At 37.8% G+C, this 24,532-nt stretch overlaps 2 protein-coding genes across 2 annotated transcripts; one reads left to right on the top strand and one right to left on the bottom strand.

Moving 5' to 3' along the window:
* Nucleotides 1-7,775: 7,775 nt before the first annotated feature.
* Nucleotides 7,776-10,915, bottom strand: LOC120437071. Its single transcript, XM_039607802.1, has 6 exons — nt 10,902-10,915; nt 10,339-10,477; nt 9,944-10,249; nt 9,770-9,857; nt 8,406-8,472; nt 7,776-8,304 (listed from the first exon to the last, which is right to left on the bottom strand). Exons 2-6 carry the CDS (start codon nt 10,403-10,405, stop codon nt 8,203-8,205), a joined length of 630 nt encoding a protein of 209 aa, XP_039463736.1. The 5' UTR covers nt 10,406-10,477; nt 10,902-10,915; the 3' UTR covers nt 7,776-8,202.
* A 1,755-nt stretch (nt 10,916-12,670) lies between these two features.
* Nucleotides 12,671-24,192, top strand: LOC116312447 (nectin-4-like). Its single transcript, XM_031729864.2, has 8 exons — nt 12,671-12,827; nt 13,263-13,604; nt 13,686-13,988; nt 14,807-14,900; nt 19,629-19,783; nt 21,386-21,482; nt 22,699-22,807; nt 23,148-24,192. Exons 1-8 carry the CDS (start codon nt 12,716-12,718, stop codon nt 23,157-23,159), a joined length of 1,224 nt encoding a protein of 407 aa, XP_031585724.2. The 5' UTR covers nt 12,671-12,715; the 3' UTR covers nt 23,160-24,192.
* Nucleotides 24,193-24,532: the final 340 nt, after the last annotated feature.

Below are 24,532 nucleotides of genomic sequence, written 5' to 3' on the forward strand. Positions count from 1 at the left end.
AACCTAAATACTTTTGGCCATCATATTTTAAAATGCCAAAAAAAAAAAAAAAAAAAGCAACAAAAAAAAAAAAACCTCTTGGAGTAAATTTGGGAGGCTGGTCACTCCTGGGAATCTTCACCACTGTTCCAAGTTTCCTCCATTTGCATGTAATGGCTCTCACAGTGGTTCACCAAAGTCCAAAGCCTTAGAAATGCCTTTGTAACTGTTCCAGACTGAAAGATGTCAGTTACTTTGTTTCTCAGGCGTTTCTTTAGATCGTGGCATGTTGTGTTGCCTGTTGAGATCTTTAGCCTTCTTCACGCTGGTGTGCCAGTAATCAGGCCTGAGTGTGGTTAGTGAAACAGAACTTAGCTTTCCAAAAGAATGTTTTATTAAAGTTAATTCATTATTAAATAAGAGGGTCAATTACTTTTTCACTCAGGACTAAGTAGGTTTGGATATCTTTTCTCCATTATTCAATTAAATCATAATTTGAATTTCTGATTAACTGATTAACACTGACAGACCAGTGTTAACCAGTGATGCTAGTTCTGGTCATCATGCAAATGTACTGTTTATAAGGTTGGGGAAACCTGCAGTCAGCTCAGACTGAAGAAGTCAGTTGGATGAGTGAAAAAATGTTTGTCCCAATGAAAATGTTACATCTAGAAGAACAGGATCAACTTTCTGGGATTTCCTTACCTGGATAAATGAGCATGCATCAAGACCTTTCAGAATATTGCATAATTAAACCCTATTACTGCAGTAACCACAATAAAAACAAAACTAAAAGAACTGACAAACAGTAATCATGCTGTATTTGCAACTATTTAAATCCACTATCTTCATAGACACACTTATTTTTTTCCACATTTTCATCGTGGTGGGTGTAATTACAGCCATGGTTTCATACATTACGTCTATAATTCATTCCTCTACTTAAATATTAAAATACAACCATAAATAATTATTATTATCACTATTAGCAACTTTTCAAAGAGACTGATGTCTTATGTTTCTTATACACTGTAATAAGTACAGTGCCTTTACTAACCAGATCTCGTAGAATAAAGTCCTGAAGCACCTGCTGGACAGCATTAATATGGTCACTGCTTTTTCTCTGCAGAAAGGTATGACGAGGACACTGAATCAGGATCCAGTCGAGGATCAATTTCCTCCTGAGTCCGAAGAGGTCATAAGATCTTTATTATCTTTAGCACTCTTACATCTCTACCTTAATTCCTATCTTAGAATCTCCCCCGATTTTAATTTGTATTTTTTTGTCTTTGTATGTGGGTCTCTCTTAACCACAGGGTACCACTGCTCATTTGAAAAATAACACATGGAGGAGTCAATATACAGAGTTGCAGAATTCAATCTATGGTCACTTCTGAGCTGACGAGACATCCACATATACAGTTACACCGAGACTTGGACATTTTTCTGTTTCAAAGCAGGAACTGCAAGGGAACACAATCAGAGGGAGGACAACACTGCTACTGTAGCCTCTTCAGGCCAAGGGCCCACCTCTGGCTTCGAGCATGGCAGTTTCAATCATTCACATCCCTGTTTTTAGAAGAAGCGGGCAATTAGAAGAAAGTTTGCATTATAGGAAGGAGGACAGGACCTTGCTGCCCACTTCTCCGCACACTGTCTTCTCCTTGCTTTGGTTTACCAACTCCTTATCCCACCAATGGCAGCTCTGTCATCTCTGCTTCTCACATACACCTCTGACTTATTCTCCCAGTTCTATGTGCTCTATGTGTGAATGTTTAGCAGCTTGACCTATGACCTACTTAAATTAATATAATGCTTTACTATCGTTAATACAACTAAATCCCTAATACTACAATAACCTATTCTTACACTAGTCAGCTTTAATTCAGATCATGTTATTGAAATGAAGATTGCTTGGAATTGTTTTAAAACGTCTTGAAATTAAAATTGAGACCTAAACTCATTAACACAAACCACCGCCCCGTCTGGCCATATGCCATTCTTTGAGCCACGAGACCCTGTTAGTACCATATACTGCAGTATAAACAACACTGAAGGTATGTCACATCTTGTGGCCCTATCCCAGTTGTTCTGAAATACATTGCTACCATCAAATTCAAAAAGAGTTTTTTAAAACTGTTTTTTAAATGAAAAAGTAAAATATTCATTTAAACACTTGCTGGAATTTTCATTTTCTACTGTCAATAAAATCAGAGTTTATGAGATGTGGAAACTATTGCATCCTGTTTTTATTTAAAATTTAAAAAGCATCCCAACAGCATCAGAACTTAGTTTGTAGAACAAAGTTTAGTGTTATTCATAAACAATTTGAAATAAAATGCCGCATGGTCACAGTTTTACTTTTGCAGAAAAAGCCGGACCAGGTGCCTGAAAAAGGACCTTTACAAGAACAGGACCTTGACTTGTGTCCAGTATCATGTGCATCATGTTCAGCTTGGAGGAAAGGTTAGAATAACTTTGTATTATTCAGATTGTCATTTCTCACGGTGTTTTCAGTCATGTATTCACTTTACAGTTTGCTTTCCATTCTCACTTGTAGTTTCCATAAAGTTATCTACATTTACAATCCATAGTTGGTGCCTTTGTGTGCATGTCATGTGTATGACTTACAGAAGACTAAAGAGGGGACTTGATCTTATAATTCTGATAGCAAACCACAATTTAGATAGCAATCTGATGATGATAATAAAATATATAATGAGTAACTTTTTCATTCATGTTCTCTCCTTACTGCTTTACTGCTGTTTTTGTGTTTGCTTGCTATTCTGTTAATTTATTTCTGTTAACAAATACAAATTAATTTTAATTGCACTTTCAATCCATAGATGGCCTCTTCACAACTCCAAAGTTTTGCAGTGTACATGACAGGCAGCACTTGAAGAGACTCAGCTCATTCTGTGGACTTTACAAGAAGAAAGTTCTGATAAAAGCTAAATGAAAAACGAGAAACAGTTTAAATGGAGAGTACAAGGACACACTGGTTTGCACATAAAATAATAATAAAAACCTTTCATAGTTTTCTCTGTAATTCTTGCACTGAAAAACAGTGTTACTAATTTATTTTAAACTTCACTGGACCATTGTGTGTGACTATAACATTGTGTGTAAACAATATGTTATTATCATTATTATTATTGTTGTTGTTTTTCTAAGGACTTGGGACATGTACCAAAGGGAAAAAAAGTTATTGTATGAGTATCACTTCTGAATCTCTAAATTGTAGTTTACTATCTGATAATATTATGACAATATATTCTCTGCAGACTCATCAGATTCTTTGTCCTGATCAGGAGGAGTTTCACCTACATGGCCAGTATAACAGTTTTGCCTAACTCAGGTTCCATTCACATTATATTGTGCATCTTCCAGTGAAGTGCTGTTTATTTATGGACACCTCTGGACAAAACTTGTGCTTTGACAGCCATCAGTTTCTATATCTACAGTTAACATCTGAAGATTTGGAATTTTTGTTGTTTACCATCAAGATAATCTCTGTTGTACAAATCAGCTCCATGACACAAGGTTCACCTCTTCCCTATGATGAAATAATAGCATTTAAACAGCTGTATAAGCTACTGAAAGGTTTCACAACTTTGCATCTATCATTTTTCTGTAAATGCATGACCTTTTTGCCTTTATTTTTAATATTACAGCTGATTTTTAAATTCAAAATCACCACCAAATGTAGCTGGTAATATTGGCATCTACTGTAGATCTGGAGGTGAAGTTGATCCTACCACTTCCTCACTTCTAATTCGTTTCTATTGTTATAAGTTGTGCCAGTAATATTAACACATAGTAACAGGTAACAGATGTACTACCTGACAGGGAAAAGTAGCAAAGATTTCTCTATGTACAATATAGATAACCTGTTCCAGGCTTATCTGTGCAAAAACCGATGACTCTAAAGATACTGAAACATGTCATATAGGAATTGCATTTTGCAATACCAAAGTTAAAAATAACTGAACTGCAAAGGATGTCAGCATAACTGTGATTATAATGGAACTACAGTGAACTCAGATCCGTTTGAGGCAGTGTAGTAAGAAAAATATTGAGAGAGGGAAAACGTAACATATTTTATATAGTGAGGAGGAGCTTGCACACCCCAGCTTGCTGTAGCTAGGGTGTGCAAGAAGTACATTTCAATGCAAGGCCTTAACAGTGGTGGCACAACAGCACTTTGGATGTTTTTTGGATGAATTCTGCATAAAATGTAGTTTTGAAAGAGGAGGTTTTTGCATATTTCAGTTCAGTAGTATCAGTCTTTGTATCATCATTATTATCATTATATCATGTCCCCTTTAAGACTATGAATTTGATTGTATTATGTTAAAAATACTCCTATATTGCCACTCTGGTGTATATTTGGCGTGGCTCATTATACACCTAATTAACTATATACATATAGTTAATTAGAATAATGACTAATTAACTAACTAATTAGTCATTATTCTTAAAATTGTCCTATCACCCAAAGGATTTATTTTGTAATTTTTTGGTCTCTTTTAATCTTTAATGTGGATTTGAGCATTTTATTATGTGACTGTGTTAAGCAGAGGTGTTATGAAGTCATATTCCTGGTATTTAGAGGCTAATTGACTAATTGACTACTGCTCGGTATAGATGCTTTCATTCCTTGTGATGGAGTGCCATCTTGTGACACATTTAAGAATTATTCAAAATATCCTTTGTATTTTGTACAGTCAAATATACAAAGGAGTATTCAGGTTGCATGCAGAAAAAAATATGATTTGAATTTTTGAGAACAGACACTATTCTTTTTGTTAATTAATGTGCACAAATATTCCAACGATACATACGACTATTCCTTAGCAGGTCTGTAGTGTGGGTATTTGAAGCCAGTCATGTTAACCTTTATTACTTATTCATATTGTAAATTCTTTTTGATGTTGTTCTACACCTAACCCTCATGAATAAACTAAGTCTCTTACAACTCGATTCCTGAATGTAAGCCCCCCTGTCTCACCAGGGATAATCACAGTACCACAATTCAGAAACAGTTCTTTACAGAAATATCAAGTAAACTCAGGCAGATTTTCCTCCAAAGTACTGTGGAGGAATTACAACCCTTTTTAATGCACAGTCCCCCATTGAAAGAGGCTCAAAAGTAACTGAACAAACCAACATAATTTTAAATTTAAGGATTGTGTTTAAATATTTAGATAAAAATGCTTTGCAGTTTGGAACCAATGGACATCAATAAAAACTTGTCTGTGCTGCCTTTAGATGCCATATTATGTTTTAGTTACTTTTCTGTTCAGACTGCAATATCTAAGGTTAATATATGTAAATAACCATTATGTTAAATAAGTGTTATAATTAATACTTATGGCATCAAAGAATTATATTTGTCATATAGAGATGGACAAACATCAATCGGTTTAACACAAAAAGTAGAATTCAGATCTAAACAAACATTTCTCTGTCAGTGCCACTTTATTTGTGGACCAAGTAAATAAATCTTTAAGCAATCTTTTATTTTATTTTTAATCAGATTTAACTGAATATTTGTGCTCTGTATTAACTCTGGTCATCTTTATTCTAACGTCTTACCAGTACAGGGTTGAACAGCAGCCACCGTGGCTCATGTAACAATCCTCCTCAAAAGGAGAAAAAAAAGAAACATACTTTTATGATAAAAAGCCAATATGTCAGATTTGGCTGAATCAATTTTAAGCTTTGCACAACACTATCACTTTAAAAAATGGAAAAATACAAATACACTACTCCCTCCTATCCCCACCCCTAAGTGGAAAGAAAAATGCCCATCACTTATTTTATCACAATTATTAAATTATCATCATCTGATGATCTATCTGTTTGGAGTAGGAAACACTCACAGGTACGGAAGAGGATTAGGGCCACCGGGGGGGGAAAAGTGGGCACGTATTCTGAGAAAAAAATTCTGGAAAAGAAAAAAAAAAAAGGGCTTGTTTTTTGTTTTTTGCTTTGTTTTCCCGGTGGCCCTAATCCTCTTCCATACACAGGGATCATTTTGTGCATAATATGTTCCATGATCTGTGAAGCACGGAGAACGAAGTAGAAATCTCTGTTTAATAGATAAAGTTGATAACCACCGTCATGATACCCGTGATGTATTTAGGTTTAGGTTTTGTCGAGGCAGCTAAAACAGTAATAAACTCCCTTCACTGTAAACCCCTCACAGCACTCAGAGGCCACAGAGGCCACAACAAAGCCTAAGCAGGGCTGTCTTCTTCTTTGATGGCTGACAACCATCACATAGCTGCATTAGCACCACTTCCTGGGCTAGAATGGTAATACAGGACTCCAAAATACAAGCTAAACCATCTTCTAAAGACTTTGGAAAATATTACTTCCCTTCTCTTTTTTCTTATTTTCTTATCATGACTCAGTCCTAACTTAATCCTATCTAATCAAACTTTTTTTTTTTATCTGTGTCCAACCCATGCTGCAATTTCCTTTTCTGCTTTAAATACTAAATGCCTTTACTTCCAATTTAATCTATGTAAAATCCATTTCCATCTTGTATCGTTTCAGTGCTTAGTCAAAGTAATTGCACATATGATTGCATAAAAATAGAATTAATTTCTCTCACCTCTTCACTTGGTGAGAAGAAAGCCGGAATGCCTTAAAGTAAATCTATTGGTTATTTGAACAGAAATTAAGAAAAATATATTTTTCCAATCCAAAAATCATGGAGAAATATCTGGAAGGTTATTTTTCTTTAGTGGCATTGAGGCACTTTTCTGCGTGCAATCCCTTTGGATGCTATATTGTGTTTTAGTTGCCTTTCTGTTCAGACTGCAGACTTTGCAGTTTAGAACCAGTGGACACCAATAAAAACCCGTCTGTACGTTCTTTGAATTTGTCGGCAGTAACACATTTCAAAAAATTGGGACAGGGAAACAAAACCTTGCAGATGTAAATGCAGGAAACAGGAATCAGAATTGAAGAGTCAAACTCAACAATCCAGAGAAAAAAGAGCGAGTCAGAGGATGCAAAATCACAGAACTCTAGCAATACTATAGGAAGCACTGGGAATAAGGTGAAGACTGCTTATTCAGGCAACACATCAAAGAAAGACTCAATATGTACAAAAACTCAGCACATAACAGAGAACAACAGCTACTAAAATAAGACAGGAAGGAAGGCACAACTGAAAAGGGAAATATGGTCACCTACCAATCTAGGTACAGAAAGCTCATATGAGGTTATAAATATAAATGACTCAAGGACTTTTCGTGGGAAATGAGGGTCCGAGTAATACCAAAGTTCCTCTAACATCTCCTCCCATGTCATACTGGACAACTCAAGGTGCTGTTCTCTTTGTTCTCTTTGAATTTTAAATTAAACTTGTGCTTCACCTGCATTAGTAAATCATGTGCTTAATTATTATGTGCTGCTGAGAGCTACAGGTAGGATCAAATGTCTTTTCTTAACCCAAGAAAAACAACAACAACAACAACAAAATAAAACATGTTGTTGTTTAACTCTACCTCAAAAGACAACACAGTTATAACAGATGACATGGTTGTAGCTCAAAATGTATAGAAAATACGTTTATGAAGAGGTTTCTGTATAAAATCAGCAGTAAATTGATTTAAATTGCTATCTTGACCTTTACTGGAAGTGATTAATCCAGCTTATTGCCCTGCCTACTTCTGAGGTATTGCACACACCGTTATGTAGACCACTTTTTTTCAGTTATGCTGCATACATAAACTGAGTGCTAAAAATAATTATAGTTATTAAAAATAGTTGTAGGTAACTCGTGATTTATTTTTACATGGAAAAAAATCAGCTGGTCAACATCAAATATCAGCTTGGTAAGTAAACCCAGGTTTACCTTAACTATGAGCATGTTCACATGAAAGTGGTGGCAATGGCAACATCTGATTCACAGTCACATTGATCAGTGCACAGGAAACTGAGTGGATGATTTCACATATGAACAGTAAACTATAATACTACAAAGTTATGGATGTTTTACACACATGATTCAGGATGCAAGTAAAGCTGCTGCTACAGATAAATCAGAGGTGTAAGAGAAAAACTCCGTACATTCACAGACACCTGCATGCTTGAGCTAAAGAGGCTATAGTAGCTCTGTTTCATTTCCTCTGATGTGTTCTCATGCAGTTCCTGCTTTGAAAATGAAAATGTCCATGTCTCTGTGTAACTGCATGGCTCATCAGCTTAGAAGTGATCATAGATTAAATTCAGGTTCTCCATATACTGACTCCTCCGCTTGTTATTTTTCCAATGAGCAGTGTGACCCTGTGGTTGATGGAGCTCCAACTATAAAGATAGAAAGTGCAAAAACAGAACATGATAGAAATTATTCCAGAGACATGTGAGAGTGTTAAAGAGAGTGTTAGAGATGACAGAGATCTTCTGACCTCCTCTGACTCAGGAGGAATCTCACTGCAGTCTGGACCTTGATTCCGTTTCTTCGTCATAATTTTTCTGGAGAGAAAATGCAGTGACCAGTCATGAAACCCCTCATCTTAGTACTGTGGAGGTGTTTCAGGGACATTATAATATCAGTGTAGGTTCATAAAGAGATTTTAAATCGTACAGTGACCACATGAAATGCAAAACATTTTGAGAATTTGTGTTATTTTAGCACAACAGTAACATCTTTGCATATGGTGTGTTTGCTGTAACTCATTAACATTTGGGGAGTTTAAAATATAAATTAATATCTTAGGTTCTTTTTTTGTTCTCAGACTTTAGTTATTTATTGTTAGCTGTAAATCAGGAAATACAGTGAGTCTTCTGCTATTTAAAAGGATGATGTCTGAAATCATCCATTTTTTTCATAATTTCTGTTCATGTTTTATTTCTCATCTTTCACTTCCTAAAGTCCATGCAGTTACATGTGTACTCTATCAATATTTACTGCAGTAAAGATGTGTTTCAGTAGGTTCTACATCTCAATGTAACACCCACATGATGGGCCTATAACAACTGGACTTAACCTTTAATATTAACCAACTTTTGTAGCTGTGGAAAAATGCAGGTTGGGCTAAGCTACAAAGAAAATGCCCAAAGAGTACATGATACATTTTACCCTAACCTTTTAACTACTACTGAGAGGCATTTCCTGTTTGCACACTCTACTGCAAGAAAAATGCCTCATCAAAAGCACAAAGGGCTGGTTCAGCCCTTGTAGGTTAACATAGTTTGCAGTACTGACAGAAGTAGTGAACAAATTGTGTGATTTATTTTATTTTGTTACCTGAAAAAAACAAAACACACATTTTATTTGTTAACATTATCTTGCAATTTTTTTTTTAATTATTATTATTTTTTTACATTGTTTATTAAAGATATCATAGACATACATTTTTTCAGTATCCAATATCCAGGTCTGTGAGCAGCGTGGTATAAGCTCCACAAACTAAGTTGCATTTAACTATTCTTTCTTATCTGATGCAATTTTCAGATGTTTCAAAACCTGGACATATATTTCCTTGCAATTAAATGCATGACAATTTAAATCTTCAGCTCTATGAACACCGTCAACTAATTTTTTTTCTTATTTGATGCACCCTTTCAATATTTGAATGCCTGGACATTAATAAATTAAAACTAAACTGCATGGTAAACATAAGAATAATCATGCAAGAAGACACTATAGAAAATGACATGTGAGTTTTATGATGAAATCGGTCTTCCCAGCACTGACAATAAGTGTACGGCAGCATAAAGAAGAGTAACGTTCTTCAATCTATTATGAAGTTAAAAAGCATTTACTCACCTGCAGAGGAAAACAGCCAACATGATGCCACATAGAATGAATCCAATTGCAGGTGATAGCATGGATAGAAAATACTTTGAAATGGATTCTGTATAAAAGCAGCATAGATGTAATTTTCATTGGTTATTGAAGATTTAGTAAAAGTGATTGTGAGATGTTTTTGTTTTTACCTACCTGTGGGTTTCTCAGACACAGTTAAATTCCACGTAATGCTGTGTAGGCCATTTTTGCCAGTTATGGCACATGTATAAAGTCCTTTATCCTCAGGCTGAGCACTAAAAATAGTTAGCTCTGTAGGTAACTCATGATTTATATTCAGTTTGTAAAATGAGAAATTTGAAAATGTGCAGTTCAGCACAACGGAATATTGGAAAACAGATCTGCCGTTGGTCCAGGAGATTTGTGTTGCATTTTTGTTGGATATGTTGCAAGTCAGGGTCACTGAGCCTCCTCTGAACACAAAGGTAGACCTGTGGTTTTCTTCAGGGAAGAAAAAATTAATTAAAAACAATGTATCTGTATTTAATCTGGATAAAAAGATGTTTCACAAACACAAATCTGCTCTGTACCTGCAAAGACATGACACATCACTAAAAGCTGAATGAAGAGAAGTGCTGCTTGGTTTATCCTGCACATCACGACCGCCAGTCAGAGAGAGAGAAACAGACCACTGCATCATCAGCAGCTTTCTATTTATCTGACGAGAAGCTGCAAAAAACAGGAAGTGGTTCATTGTTGCTTTGCTAATCTCAAAATTAATGTGTGTTGTTCATCTTATGTGGATTGAAACATGAACTTATGTTGAAGTAGTGCATACAGTGTTTCAATGTAACAACAAACTGTAATAAATGAAGTAAATAAAGGTTCATTCTTCAGGTTATAAATGAAAATATAACATCCACCTAAAACTGTGCTTTCATAGATTAACACCCTTTACCCACTTCACAGTTGTGACCATGTTGCATACTTAATCAGTAAAAAAAAAATAATAATAATAATCTGCTTTTAAAAATGCTCACCAGAACTCTACTTTTCCTTTTAGAGGCATGTATGAATATTCATTTGCAATTGGTTGTTAAATTTAAAGATAGGTTAGATCAGTAACAGAATCCCTTCAACAAGTGGAACTTACAGAGAGTTTCTCTTGGCAAAGCAAATGTGTTTGGCACAGCGGGGCATTTAGATCAAGTGAACTAAGTGAACAACACTTCCTGTATTTCTTGTGCGGGTCACATGAACAAGAGTTCGGCCTACTGTGTTTAAAAATACCCAGTATTATTTCACTGCTGTTGCTGGAGTGCTACCTTTTGGTGCATTTGAGAATCGTCGAGAATTTATTCTTACACAGCAAATTAGGATTAAGCAAGTCTTCAATATGATCGAGTGGTTGAAGCCATTTCTATTCACCTTATTACATTCTAGCTGAAGCCATCAGGCTTTTTTTTAAATGCTTTTTTAAGCCACATTATTAATTTTGTGCTTAAACTACTGTGCTGTATTTTGATCTGTAGGAAGAACATGAGTTAAGCATAAATTCAAATAATCGTGACTGCAGTAGCGGTTTTAGATACGGGCGACACGGGCGGTTGCCCGGGCGGCATCGTGATGGGGGCGGCATCACGAGCATCGGCAAAAAAAAAAAAAAAATGCTCGTACTCATGCTGCCCCGACGGCAGCCAGCGCATATTGGGAATGGCATAGGCACCGATCGGTTTTCTATCGCCCATTTGCTGGGAGTAAGGGCGCCCTCCGTTGGCAGGGTGCGCCTGCTGCTTGCGGCACAGGCAGGAGAGGGCGGGGCGGGGCGGCGGGGGATTCTCTGGCTGGCTGGAGCAGCATCTAATAGCCAACTCGCAAAATAAAACAAAATAAAAACAAACCAACAAACACGAAAACACCAGACATTATGATACAGACTTATAATTTGCACCGATGTTTTTTCGAAATTCTATACGCGAAAAGTGAGCGCGAGAGCCCTCGGTGCGCCTGCTCGCTGCTGAAGTCAAAGTAAACTCCGCTACATACAGTCCAGCATATAGAGAGACGAGACGACGAGGCCGTGCAAGTAAATAAATATAGTAGAGTAAGAAAATAAATATACACTTTAGGACTCGGGGTAAAGGGATCAATAACTATTTAAAATTTATAATTTACAGTTTGATGATTTAAAGTCTCACACATAACCCGTCGAAAGGGAGGAGACCTGCTGCTTCCAAATAGAGCACATTTCATTCATAATGTTATAAATCCAAGCCCATTATGTATTCATGATTTGAATCCTGGGTTGTGTGAAATCTCAGAAATGCACCCTAGACAAAGTGAATCTGTGAACTAAGGTGTAGGTCTGTTAGATTATGTTGTGGTGATCCTCTGGTTGAGGGATGGGTGTTCATACTGGAGTGCAAAATTAAAACCAACGGAAGATGGACAAGAAAAGTTCAAAGCCATCAGGTGCTCAGTTTAGAAAAAAGAGAAAAGAAGAGGAGGAGAAACGAACAAAAGATGCAGGTAAGCAGATGTGTCATTGGATAATGGCAGGTCATCCTGAAACAATCAGAATCAGAATACTTTATTAATCCCTAAGGAAATAATGTGGGTTACAGTTGCTCCAAGAAGAAATGGTAAAAATAGTAACAGTAGCAGACTAAACTCCAAACAATACAATATGTTACAGATTTTAATATTAATTAGTCATTGTCAATTGTTGATTTGTCCTGTTCTCATTGTATGACGAATTATGATGGCTGTTTGGTAGCTGTTTGCATTTTATGTTAATGTACAATCCTTAACATGTTACGTGTCACCACGGGGGGGGGGGAATACGTGTCACCACGGTCACGGTCGATGAGCGGTGGTCATGTGTATTTCGTTCACAGACCTAACAACGTTTTTTTCTCTCTCGGACTTTGGAACGTGTAACATTTCTTATAACTTTAAGATTAGAGGATGGATGCCGCTGCTTTCTTTTGTGCCAATTACTGCCACGGTTTCCCTTTACGATGTGACTCCATGATACATAGTGCGCTTCTGATGATAGCGCTTCTGACAGACGCTGAAGGTAGGTAGATTATCCTTTATTGCTGTTGCTTTTGTCGAAGGTAGAAGAGAAAATGTCTTACATCTCTTTTTTTAGTGAGCTGCTCACGATCAACTTTATTTTGGTATTTAATGTTTTGACTGTAGGTTATAACTCACTTTGTGTTTCTACACTAAACATCAGTTTCGAATGGTTATGTTTTAAAAATGTGAAAGTCCAGGATTAAGAGTTGTGTTTTGCCTTTGTAACCCACTCCTGGGTAACTACACCTCACTCTAGGTTCGGAGAGGAGCTGGATTACATTTTAATTTTTGTCTCCCATTTTTACCTCATTGGAGGCTTATCTCGATTGAGCGCTCATGTAAATCTAAGAGAGGTTGAAAGATGATGCTAGCTACCCCCGACAAACACACACACACACAGAAAAAAACATTCTTGTCTGAATACTCTTTACAGCTTTCCGGGTGATTGGTGGAAATGTGACGGTGGTTCAAGGAGGCACCGCTATCTTACCGTGTTATGTCATTGATACCACTGATGACCTGACACAGATCACCTGGCAGAGGAAGACGACAGAAAAACCTCACAATGACAATTTCCTCACTATCTTACCCAGAGATGGAGCACAATTTGTCAATGGACGTGATGATCGATTTAAATATATCGGGAATTTTAATGACAAAAATGGAACTCTCCAGTTATCCAATGTTACCCTGAAGGATGAAGGCAGCTACACGTGCATCTTCACCTTGTTTCCCAGTGGAAATCAGAAGACAGAGATACCGCTAAACTTGCTTGGTATAGTAAACAGGATGATTTTATTTACTGATTATTTATTGATTGATTTATTGATTTATTTTGGTGCTGTAACTCTCCTAGTGCCTCCTTTCACAAACATCAAGGACAACCTTCCCACTTTGGGCACAGAAGAGGTTTTATTTGCTACCTGCACGGCTGCTGGATCGAAGCCTCCTGCAGAGGTGAGGTGGCTCACTGGTGCTTTGGGAGACAACGTGAGATCGACAACAAACTCCACACATTATGACAATGATACAACTACCACAGTCAGCTCTCTGTTTGGTGTTCCGACGAGAGAGATTAACGGTCACCAGGTCCAGTGTGTCATCAGTGGTGACTCCCTGTCTAGAGAAGAAACCCTGCCCTTCACCATACAGGTCTACTGTGAGTATCAGCTGCTGATGTATTTTATTATTTGTCTTTGCATGGTTGATGTATTTGTTGTTTTTTTTCTTGGAAATCTTTGCAAAGTTTGCTAGTGGATTAGCCAGTGGACACATCTGTCGCAATGCATGAACAGACTCAATTGCAGGACTCTGTTAGGGAAACGACTGAAAAGTTCATTTACAAAAGACAAAATACCTACAGCTCTACTGAGGGACTGATAGAAATGATCTGTTTCCCAATTCTGAAATCGCTAAAAGCTTTATGTGTAGTAAAGTTTTAGTCACTTTACTACACATAAAACTTTTAGCTGTGACTCCTTACATCATTAAATGATGTAAACAGAGGCAGTTTTACTTTGATATTTGACAAAACCCTCAAGGAAATGACTTAAAACTAAGAAAGTGGACCTAAATGTTTGTTACTGGAAAGAGGATCCAGTCCAATCCAGACATCTAGATACTTTGTTTTGTTTTTCTTCTTTGTTCTGGAGTTTGTTCTTCTTTTGTTTTTTAAATGAATGGGAGTGAAACATCCCAAATCTCATGACTTTGCCTCCTGTTTGTCACACTGTAGCATGTTGTCACAATAGATGGGAAAATACTTTCTGAAAGACAAAAACATCTAGACTGATTTAAAAAAGAGCATTGTTATTGATAAAGACTGAATCATGGCGTGAATATTACAACATCAGCCTCAGTCCCAAAAATTTGTCGAACTTGGATCGAAGATGTAGAAAACATAGGCGAAACATTATTTTCATGTTATTACTGTGTCCTCAGTTCAGGATTAACACCGTTGTCTTTCTGCTCTTGCAGTCTCTCCCACAGAAGTGAACATTAGAGCAAAATCTGAGGACTCATTTGAGTGTGTGACAGAAGCCAACCCAAGTGCAAATTTTACATGGAGCAGGTAAAGTAGCTTGAATAACAGTTTCAGCTGAAACATTCATTTCATTGGTTCTTTTTGTTTGTCCTAAGTGACAAAGAAAGAGCGGTATTGTATTTAGTGTCATATAAAATGTAACACACTTTTCCTGTGGCGATCAATAAAGAAAGATGTTACCCAGGTGCATCTAGGGGCTAATCGTAGCACTGACAGACCCCAGTATTTTTGTATATGGGTACTCTTTTACAAAGTAAAGAACAACTGCTGCCTTGGTATTAGTGTTTTTAGATGTTTTACTAAGTTTGTGAGGTTTTGTTCATATATAATTTCTCAAATTTCATTCCCAGTAGTCCTTTCTGATTTAAACTACCATAGCAGAGTTGGGTGTGGAGTAAAGTCAGTCATATGTCAAAAGAATGACTGATGAGTCATGGTGAGACATCTATATTTTTACTCCTTGAGTATTTGTCATATTATAGTGAAATACGCACATGATTATTATGTAATAGGTCCTCACTCAAACTGGGTCCAAGGTCATATGTGGTCAAAAGCGTAACTGTTAGATTTGTATTGTGATTGTCATTTATGCTTAGAAATATCTACTTATATATTCTTAGAGTTTTATAATTAGGTGTAGATTGGTAGAGGTTTGATCCTTAATAGTCTGTAACAACTCATGTAGCATGAAGAGGGGAGTGCGTTCACTCCAGAACACTCCTCTTCAGAGTGTTCTGGCATAGATCACACACCTCCTAGGAGAGGTCGTATCTTCTCTTGCTGATATATGGTATAGCAAACATACGTATATCTGTTTGAGTCTAAGTGCCTTTTGTTTAGATGGACGGCTCTGGGGAGTCTTCCTGGGGTCAGTTTGACCCCACACACACACACACACACACACACAAGGTATTCTTTGTTCACATGTATACCTATATAAGAGGTCATACGTTAATGAACCTATGCATATTCATGTAACCACAATAAAAGACCAGTGTTACGGGAGAGCGGACGAGAGCAACTGGGGTCAAGCGAAGGAACGGCGCCTGTCCAGTTCTCTCCCGTGCACGTGAAACATAAAGAATGTTGCCTACTCGTGTCTTGCTTGCTGTGTAATTACATTGCCTTCAACGTTCCAGCGAATAGGTTCAAGCTACAAACCTATCAGTAACATACCGACAATTTGTCACGTAGTGTAAAATGTTATGCTTTGGGATGAGAACGTGTTGGTTCACAAGAATCACTACTGGTTTGGGACTCTTCTTGAGTTCTCAGTGGATTTTAATTGTCATTAGTTTTTACAGTAAAGCCAAGCAGAGCCAACAGAACTTCTTACTTCAGCATTACACAAATGGATTATGATCCAGATGAGCTACTACATCACAGACGCTCTCGTTAAGTCGATGTTAGAATAAATCATGGTTGGTTCCTCACATAACAATGAATGAAACTGAAATATTTAAAGTATTTATTTAAGCTGTTACCTACATGCATTAGTATTTTAGCAGATACTGTGAGCAGTTTCACATCTTACTGTACTAACTATGGTAAAAAAAAAAAAATTACCTGTACATGATTCAATAACAACTTCTCACATGTAACAGTTAATCACACGTAAAATGCAGACTGCTTCTACCACAGCTGTGTTCAATTATTTCCATAAATTTTCTGTAGCAAGAAACAAAAAAATGTTGTAGCCTATTGGCTAATGTTGTACTATGTGAAAAGTTCTGCATGCCAAATATCCTTGGGCAAGATACTAACCCCATGTTTGCCTACTGGTGGTGGTCAGAGGGCCCGGTGGCGCCAGTGTCTGGCAGCCTCGCCTCTGTCAGTGCGGCCCAGGGCAGCTGTGGCTACAATGTAGCTTGCCATTGCCAGTGTGTGAATGTGTGTGTGAATGGGTGAATGACTGAATGTAGTGTAAAGCGCTTTGGGGTCCTTAGGGACTGAGTAAAGCGCTATACAAATGCAGGCCATTTACCATAGTAAATAAAGTATCAAATTCAGTCATTTGGAAAGATTTCAGTGTCCCGTGGCTTTGATGATAATGTTTTTGATGGTTTTTTTACAGTCCCTTCATCCACTTGTTCATTATTTATTCAACATAAACAAAAATATGTACACTCCTAGCTTCACAGGCAATATTGCCTGCTGTCATGCAGTTCTAAAATGCTTTAATTCTAAAGCATTTGCTGTTACACGGTGGTAAATCTTTGCTGGTTGCATAGAGGCAGGTTTCTGTTTGATTGTTCTTCAGTTGCCTGGTAAAAGCCACTGAGCACATTATTTGAATGCATGCTCTTTATAACCCTGTCACCTGGATACTGAAAGCACTTAATTTCTCTCTCCCCTTCCCCTACACTTTCTCTCCCTCCCTCCCAGCTGCTGCTTGATTTCCCCAAACAGCACCTTTGCTTACTCAGGTGCTGACAAGGCTCACTCAGTAAATACCCTTCACACACTGTAAAATGGTTGTTGATTGTTTATCTCTTAATCTTTTCTCTGCTTTCTTGTGTGAGGCACAGCCCAAAGAATGGAGAGACGCAGTGTTTTGACAGTTTCTGGTTTTTGGGAGCAGTTTGAATTTTGCTGCTGCTAGTGAATAGTGTGGACCTGTGGGCTGCAAAAGAACATTTGGTGGTTGGTTGTCCAGGAGGACACAAATGCCTCGGGGTGTATTTGTGTCAGGAAGGCTATCTCCCGTAAAAATCTTCTCCATCAAACATGCTGAGCTACTTACTTTTCTGACCTCATGTGAATAAGAGAGCAGCTAAAAGTAGCTGCTGTTTTTTTCCCCTAGAACTGTAAACATTTTCATTGACTGAGCTCCTTCCAAAAGACACATTTTGGTTCAAGATGGTCAGAGAATTACTGTCGCAAAATCAGTGCTCAGGACTCCCTCAGAGCTGAAGACTGGAAAATGAAGTTGAAGAAAAGTTAATTGATTAAGACATAGCTGTTAAAGTGTGGCTCCACACTAAGTGAAAAACAAAACAAAACAAAACAAAAAAAACCCCATTAAAACATAAGCAATAAAACAGAAGTAGGTTGAGTTTAGTATAATAAAATTGTAACAGGCCAGTTCAAACCTGTCTCGAAGCATATGGACTGTTGTGTGGAGACCTGAGCACTGCTTGCCTTTGTAGTGGTGTTGCCATGGTTGTCTGGGAACTCTGGAGAAGGATTATGTGAACCTGTTTCAGCTCAGCAGACAGAAACTGAAAAGACTGCTGAGAGACTCATATGGATGACACCTTTGGAGAGATGTGAGATTAGACACTAAATAAGCAGTCATCCAGTCATTCCTGTTCTTTAGGGTAGGTTATAGGATGTATTAACAGTTCATATTGAAAGTTAGGATATATTTAAATGAAATGAAATGAAATACTGGGTCCTAAAATGATAACACTAATTAAAGCTCAAACAAACATAAATGTGTTCATATCCTTTATTCTAAAGACTTTAACACATCAATGGGGAAAAGAATTGGATGTTGAACCTTTGTTTGTTGCTGTTAAAGGAGTATTTTTCCACTACAGTCAACTACAAAAACAGCTGCATAAAAAAGAAATAAATGACAGACACTCAAATTTGTAAAAGCAGAATTTGTGTAAATGTGTTGATATAACTGATTCTGTACTTCAGTAAAATTCTTCAGCCTTTGAGCTCCATGTCTCGATTATTTTAAAGTTAGTTACAAATGCATGATGTTCATAAAATCGACCATGGAAGTAAAAGTAACATGAAGATTTTTTCACATGGCAAAGTCAGTTTTATGTACACTGTATATTTCATTACACAAACTGCAGTGTCGCTCAGCGGTCCTTCTTGGCTTCTCTGTCTGTAGTTCACTGCTTATCCATTAGATGTGAGGAATTCCTGGTAAATGCAGTGTTTATGCATTTAAACAGTTAAGTGGTGTTTTATCTTAAGTGGCTCTTAAACTGCATTAATTCATTCTGAGCCTCTTGAGAGAGCAACCCATTTCTGCTCTCCCCAGACGCCTTAACGCCCACTCACATCCTGGGCCATCTGACCTCAGGAATTCACATGACAAGGTGGGGCCAGGTTTCACAATGAGCTCACCCGAAACCCTGGCTGATTAGGTCCCACACCCGCTTTGTCCCTCCTTGGGGGGATACTCCCACTGGGTTTAAATCTGGGACTCTCGGCCATTTGACCTTAGAACTGAAGAAGCTTCTCGGATGAGAGGTGAAACGTCTTCAAGCAACTTAAAGAAGTCCAGACCCTTTTCTTTGCAAACTCCTTTGACTACGATGACCTGGATGACTGAGAACCTTCACAGACATTTCTGCTCATGTTAGTCATGTAAATTAATGGTGGATTGAGAAGTTTTATCATCTGGTATCAGAATTTGCTGCTGTTTTAATGAGGCCTGTTAAATCCTCATATCAATGCTCCACAAAAGATAATAAAAAACATCAAAATCTTGTGAGTTACAAATTGTCGTACAGGACGCTAAACAGGGAGTTAGCTGGGCTGTTCTTCAAAGTAGTGTGGTTTGAAATCTTACTAAAATGAAGGTTGTTTTCACACAAAAACAATTGAACATGTTAAGTGGGATGTATTTTTGTATTTAGGTGAAAATTAAAAATACAAAATCTTGTTGTGGGCGAGAAAAAGATCTACTGCAAAGAGCTGATAACCAAAATGTATTTGACTTTTAGCACAACTCACATTGTTCTGCCCTCACTGTACATGTCGCGTTGAGTCTCGTTCATGTTTTTCCAGATCTGGCCAGTCTTTGCTGCAATCTGCTGTCAAAGTAGAGGGTGCGAAGCTACAACTGCTGAGTCTGAGCTCTGATCTAAATGGCCTCTATCAGTGTGAAGCGTCTAACACATATGGAAGTAAACACGGTCAGCTCTATGTGCATGTGGCATCAGGTGAGGTCAGCTTGGATATCTGTTTCTAATTTTTGGATTTGTGCTTTTGTGGCTGTTGTGTCATTCTGATATTACTCTGTTTTCTTTTCTGTGGACGTCTGTGGGGAAAAGAAATAAAAACTTGAACATCTAAGCTAAAAGTGAAATGATGGACTCTACCTATGGAGATATTCCACTAACACAGATATTAGAGGTTAAAAGTATTTAGTAAGAAGCTATCTTAAAGAAGTGGTTCCTTTAATCTGTAGCATCCTCCTCTGTTACACCAACCGTCTGCATGTCCTCCTTCTCTACATCCGTGCACCACCTCTGTGGTCTTCTGCTTTTCCTCCTGTCTGGCAGCTCCATCTTCAGCATCCTTTGTCCAGTATGTCCACTATCCCTGCTCTGCACATGTCCAAACTATCTCAGCCTTGCCTCTCTTTGTCTGCAAATCACTTAATCTGAGCTGCAACTCTGATGTACTCATTTCAAATCACCCGTGACGCTCCACACACTCGAACCCTCCCTGCACTCTCTGCTTCATCTCTCTTGTGCACTGTCTGTTGCTTTGGATGGTTGACCCCAGGTATTTAAAATAATTTACTTTCCGTATCTCTGCTCCCTGCATATTCACTGTTACACCTGTCTCCTCTCCATTCACACATGTTCTGCTGACTTCACTTCTTTTCACAATAATCCGATGCACTTACAGATTCATTAACTGTTCTTGGTCTCCAGCTTCACACTCAGCTCAACTATAAACCTTTTTCTTTTGCCACCTCTCTCTTTGCTGAATTTCATTGTACAGAGAAATGCTTTTCTTTGTACACATGACAATAAACGCTTTGAGTCTTGAATCTTGAACCCAGTCTGTCTCAATTCCACCCTGAACTCTGTGCACATTTTTTCCTTCTTCAGCTTCCACCATATGTTCCTTGCCTGTTTTCACTCACTTCCTCTTCTTGACATCCAGAGTCATCCATCAGACTACCATGCAATGCTGCCTAGCTGTGCTCCTCCCTGACACCACTTTACAGTCTCCTGTCTCTTTCCTGCACCTTCCTCCCTTCATACATAAAATAGAGTCCCCCTGTGTGGATCTTCCTCCACTCATATGTCAGCCTGTGTTCCTCTGTCTTCTAAAAATAAGTGTTCACCACCTTTTCATTAAATCCAGAACCATTTGTCCTGAATTTTTCTCCTTTAATCTCCCTTTACATTGTATTAACCAGCTCTCTTCGTTTCCATGTAGTCCCTATATCTAAAGTCTCACCTTCATACTCCTATCTTTGCTTCTCTCTTGCTGTCTTCAAATACACCTACCCCTTGCCACTTCTTTTATGTTTGGCCAACAGTAGCACATTTTCTACCAGCATCCTGTTGGCCAAAAGCCAATAGGTCACAAAGCCAAAAGTCATTGTAAACCCTCACTGTAAACCCACTGATCCAGTGTGGAAATCTCATTCTTTGTGAGCTTGATTTGTGTTGGGTAGATTATGTTTCCTTATTGTCTCAGTCTTATTAATGAAGTGTGAAATAAAAAACTAAAAAAACTTGTCATGAAAGTGGGAAAGAAAAAATCATCTCTTTCTCATGTTCTTCATTTTTGTGTCCCTGTAGGAGCATGCTCTGCTGCTTGGGCCTTATTTGGTGTTTTGCTTTTCCTGAATGTTGGGGCTGCAGCATGGTACTTTTATAAACATGGATGTTCTCAAAGGTACTTCGTATATTAACTTGCATGTATCTAATATCTAGAATAATATATCTAAAGGGAAGCCTGACATCTTCTAGTAAGCCCTTTCATGTAGGTTCACTGCCCGGTACCATTGAGCCTTATTGGTTATTGCCATACAATACCAGATTTGGCAGGTCCACCACTGGTGCTCTGTTCTTTTCATAGATGAGTTCAGGATCACTCTGAGCACATCTGACAGACATGAAAGGGTACAGAGAAGCCATGAAGTTAATGTTGCTTGTAGCATCATTTAGCATGAACAGATTGATGGTTAGGTCAGTGATGATGTGGGAGAAAAAAATCCATGGAGAGATGCAGAGACCTCTACAGGCTGCGATTAGAAATCAGGATGAAATCCTTGAACACATTGTCAGGCCCTAAGCTGGTTCAGTTGATCCTGGTTTCCTCCTCTTGTACAATAATGCCCGACCTTTATAGGCGAGAATATGCAGGCAGATGACAGAATTGGTACTAATCACCCAAACCCCTTTGATTTTCAGGTTAGCTTTGAATTCAGCCCTCTATAGGTAGATAATTTTCATTTCCTTTAAACAATGTGGCATCCATTTGTTCCTTACACATTACATAGTCCATGTCAGTATAGATATCCAGATGATTTTTTTTTCCAGTGTTAAGAGACGCCAAGTCACATTTTTGTTACATTCTGTGAAAAGCAAACTAGTTAGTTTGGTGCAATAGAAATACTAAACATTGTCTCCACCTGTGCAGCACATTCTCCTCATTGCTGTAGGTAGCTCAGAGGCTGTAGCTGCTATTCTTAGAGGGGAAACTGTCGTGTGTGGTACCCTCAGTGGTCCTGAAGAAGCGGTCTTTGGCCCAGTAAGAATGCAACTGTGTTAGTCTCACCCCAATTGAACCACATCCTACATGGCTTTTTCTACCTTTTATAAAAGTGAATCCCTGAACAAATATACTGTAACCAAAGACAGATGCAGTAAAAAGACTCACTGCCTGCAAAGTATTCAGCAAAGTATTCAGACTTTGTTTATGATTGCAGGTAATACAGAAGTTTTGTTCAAATCCTTCAGTTACAACTAAAAGTCTGCAATTAAATTGTACCTTTGTTTTATTTCGAATCTACTGTTCTGGTTTACAGAGGTAAAATTTTAAAGGTTGATTTACTATCCACAAATTTGCAGCCTAACTGTAAATACTGTGTCACTATTTTGTATGGTAGGAGGTCTTTAAATCAACATGGTGGCAAGCAGCATGACACAAAACTTCACCGGAGTGTGAGAAACGATGACTACGGACCAGAGGAAGAAGACCTACAGAGAGATCAAGAGGTCAGTAGCAGTTAATTTGTTCATATAATTCATAGCTCCTTTTGTTTTTCCCACAGTTAAATAGGTCTCTGAAAAAAAGTACATTTATTACTTATTTTAATGTTAACTATTGAGATGCAGTTACTGGAGGCACATTTATAGTTTTAGTTGTCTACAAGGCATTTTAGTACATCTATCTTACTCGAAAGAGCTGAGCTAAAAGGAAAAGAAATATTAATGTGTGTGTTAAGTATTATAGAAGCTTAAACTTTCTTTGTTAAATCTGCAGACACTGAAAGTATTTGCATTTTCAGTTGAAATTAAATACAAGTCTAAACAAATGCTCCATATGATCCCTCAGGAATCTCTCTGACAGCAAAGATGAACATTATTTGGACTGAAGGCTCCACCAACATATCATTCTAAAGTCAGCTGGTAAATAAACAGATGAAGAACAGATGTCCCTGCCTGAACTGGACATTATACGTGTTACGTGAACCTGCAACAGGGTCTGGACCACAGACAGATTAACATAAAAGCACGGGGATGTCACACAAACACAGGAACATGACCGCAGGAACAAAGGGTAACAAAACAGGGAAACTAGACACAAAAGGCAACTCATATAACTTAACAGCCAGGAGGTAAAAATAATACATTCAGTTGCATTAAAGAAAACAAAAGTCAGGACAAACTAATACAGAAAATAAGAACTAGAAAATGAAAATCTCTTAAATCCAAAGGAATGAATCACAAGACCATAATAAATTCAAAACTTGGTCGAAGAACTTGGTCGCTCTCTCAGTCTCTTCACATCTCTGTGTCTGTGTCTCAGCGTTTGTGAGTTCCTGTTTATTTTGGTAGTCATCATCTCGTGTGCGTCGTGTTCTTCTTTGCTTCGCCCGTCTCGTTATGTCTATGTTTCTCTAGCTGTGTTCCCATGTTCCCTGTCTCCACTTCTCCTAACCACCCTCCTGTGTATATATTGTGTTCCTCTCCCCTTGTACTTGCACCGTTATGTTCCGATCATGATCCTGTTAGTTAGACAGTTTGTATCTAGTTTCCTTTTCATTTAAGGGCTCCCTTTGGCTGAAACTCCTTTGTGCTGCCTCCATGTTTGCAATCCACACCATCAAAAGTCTTTTGGAAGATTGAAACAAAAAACACAGCTTTCAGGAACAATTGCCAACAGCTACCACAGGATGGCAGTAATGTAAGGGATGGCTTCAGATAGGTGGGGAGCTTTATAACAACACTGTTCAAGATGAAAGGAGAAAATTTGTTTTACTTTGGGACGTTTTAATTCATGTGTATTTTTAGATTTGACAAGCCAAGCACTGTCTGCCTTTCTTCTCCTGTCTGCCATGTGTTAAATTACAGTAATGTGAAATGATTTCCTGCTTAATAATAGAAATAAAGTGAAATATTTTAATTATTTGTTCAGTGATTTTCTCTAATTTTGCCTGTCGTTCCCATGACCTTCAGGATGTAGCTTTAGCTGTCTCTTCCTTTTGAAGAATCATAAAAAGGTTCTTGAAATATTTACTTGTTTTCTCCACCAGTTGGAACTACTTTCATCAGTTGTATTAAATGGTAAATGGCCTGTATTTATATAGCGCTTTAACAGTCCCTAAGGACCCCAAAGCGCTTTAGATATCCAGTCATCCACCCATTCACACACACATTCACACACTGAATGTGTGTGAATGTGTGTGTATTAATGTGGTTACTGTAGACTCAGTTGGG

This window comes from Oreochromis aureus, unplaced genomic scaffold (assembly GCF_013358895.1).
Source record: "Oreochromis aureus strain Israel breed Guangdong unplaced genomic scaffold, ZZ_aureus HiC_scaffold_388, whole genome shotgun sequence".
Lineage (NCBI taxonomy): Eukaryota > Metazoa > Chordata > Actinopteri > Cichliformes > Cichlidae > Oreochromis > Oreochromis aureus.

Excerpts from the sequence above, each read along its gene's own strand:
- LOC120437071 (XM_039607802.1), bottom strand. The coding sequence starts at position 10,405 with ATGTGCAGGATAAACCAAGCAGCACTTCTCTTCATTCAGCTTTTAGTG. Across the intron at positions 9,858-9,943 it reads TGTGTCTGAGAAACCCACAG|AATCCATTTCAAAGTATTTT; the intron begins GTAGGTAAAAAC and ends GCTTTTATACAG. Across the intron at positions 8,473-9,769 it reads TTGGCTGTTTTCCTCTGCAG|AAAAATTATGACGAAGAAAC; the intron begins GTGAGTAAATGC and ends TTTTCTCTCCAG.
- LOC116312447 (XM_031729864.2), top strand. The coding sequence starts at position 12,716 with ATGGATGCCGCTGCTTTCTTTTGTGCCAATTACTGCCACGGTTTCCCT. Across the intron at positions 13,605-13,685 it reads GATACCGCTAAACTTGCTTG|TGCCTCCTTTCACAAACATC; the intron begins GTATAGTAAACA and ends TAACTCTCCTAG. Across the intron at positions 19,784-21,385 it reads CTATGTGCATGTGGCATCAG|GAGCATGCTCTGCTGCTTGG; the intron begins GTGAGGTCAGCT and ends GTGTCCCTGTAG.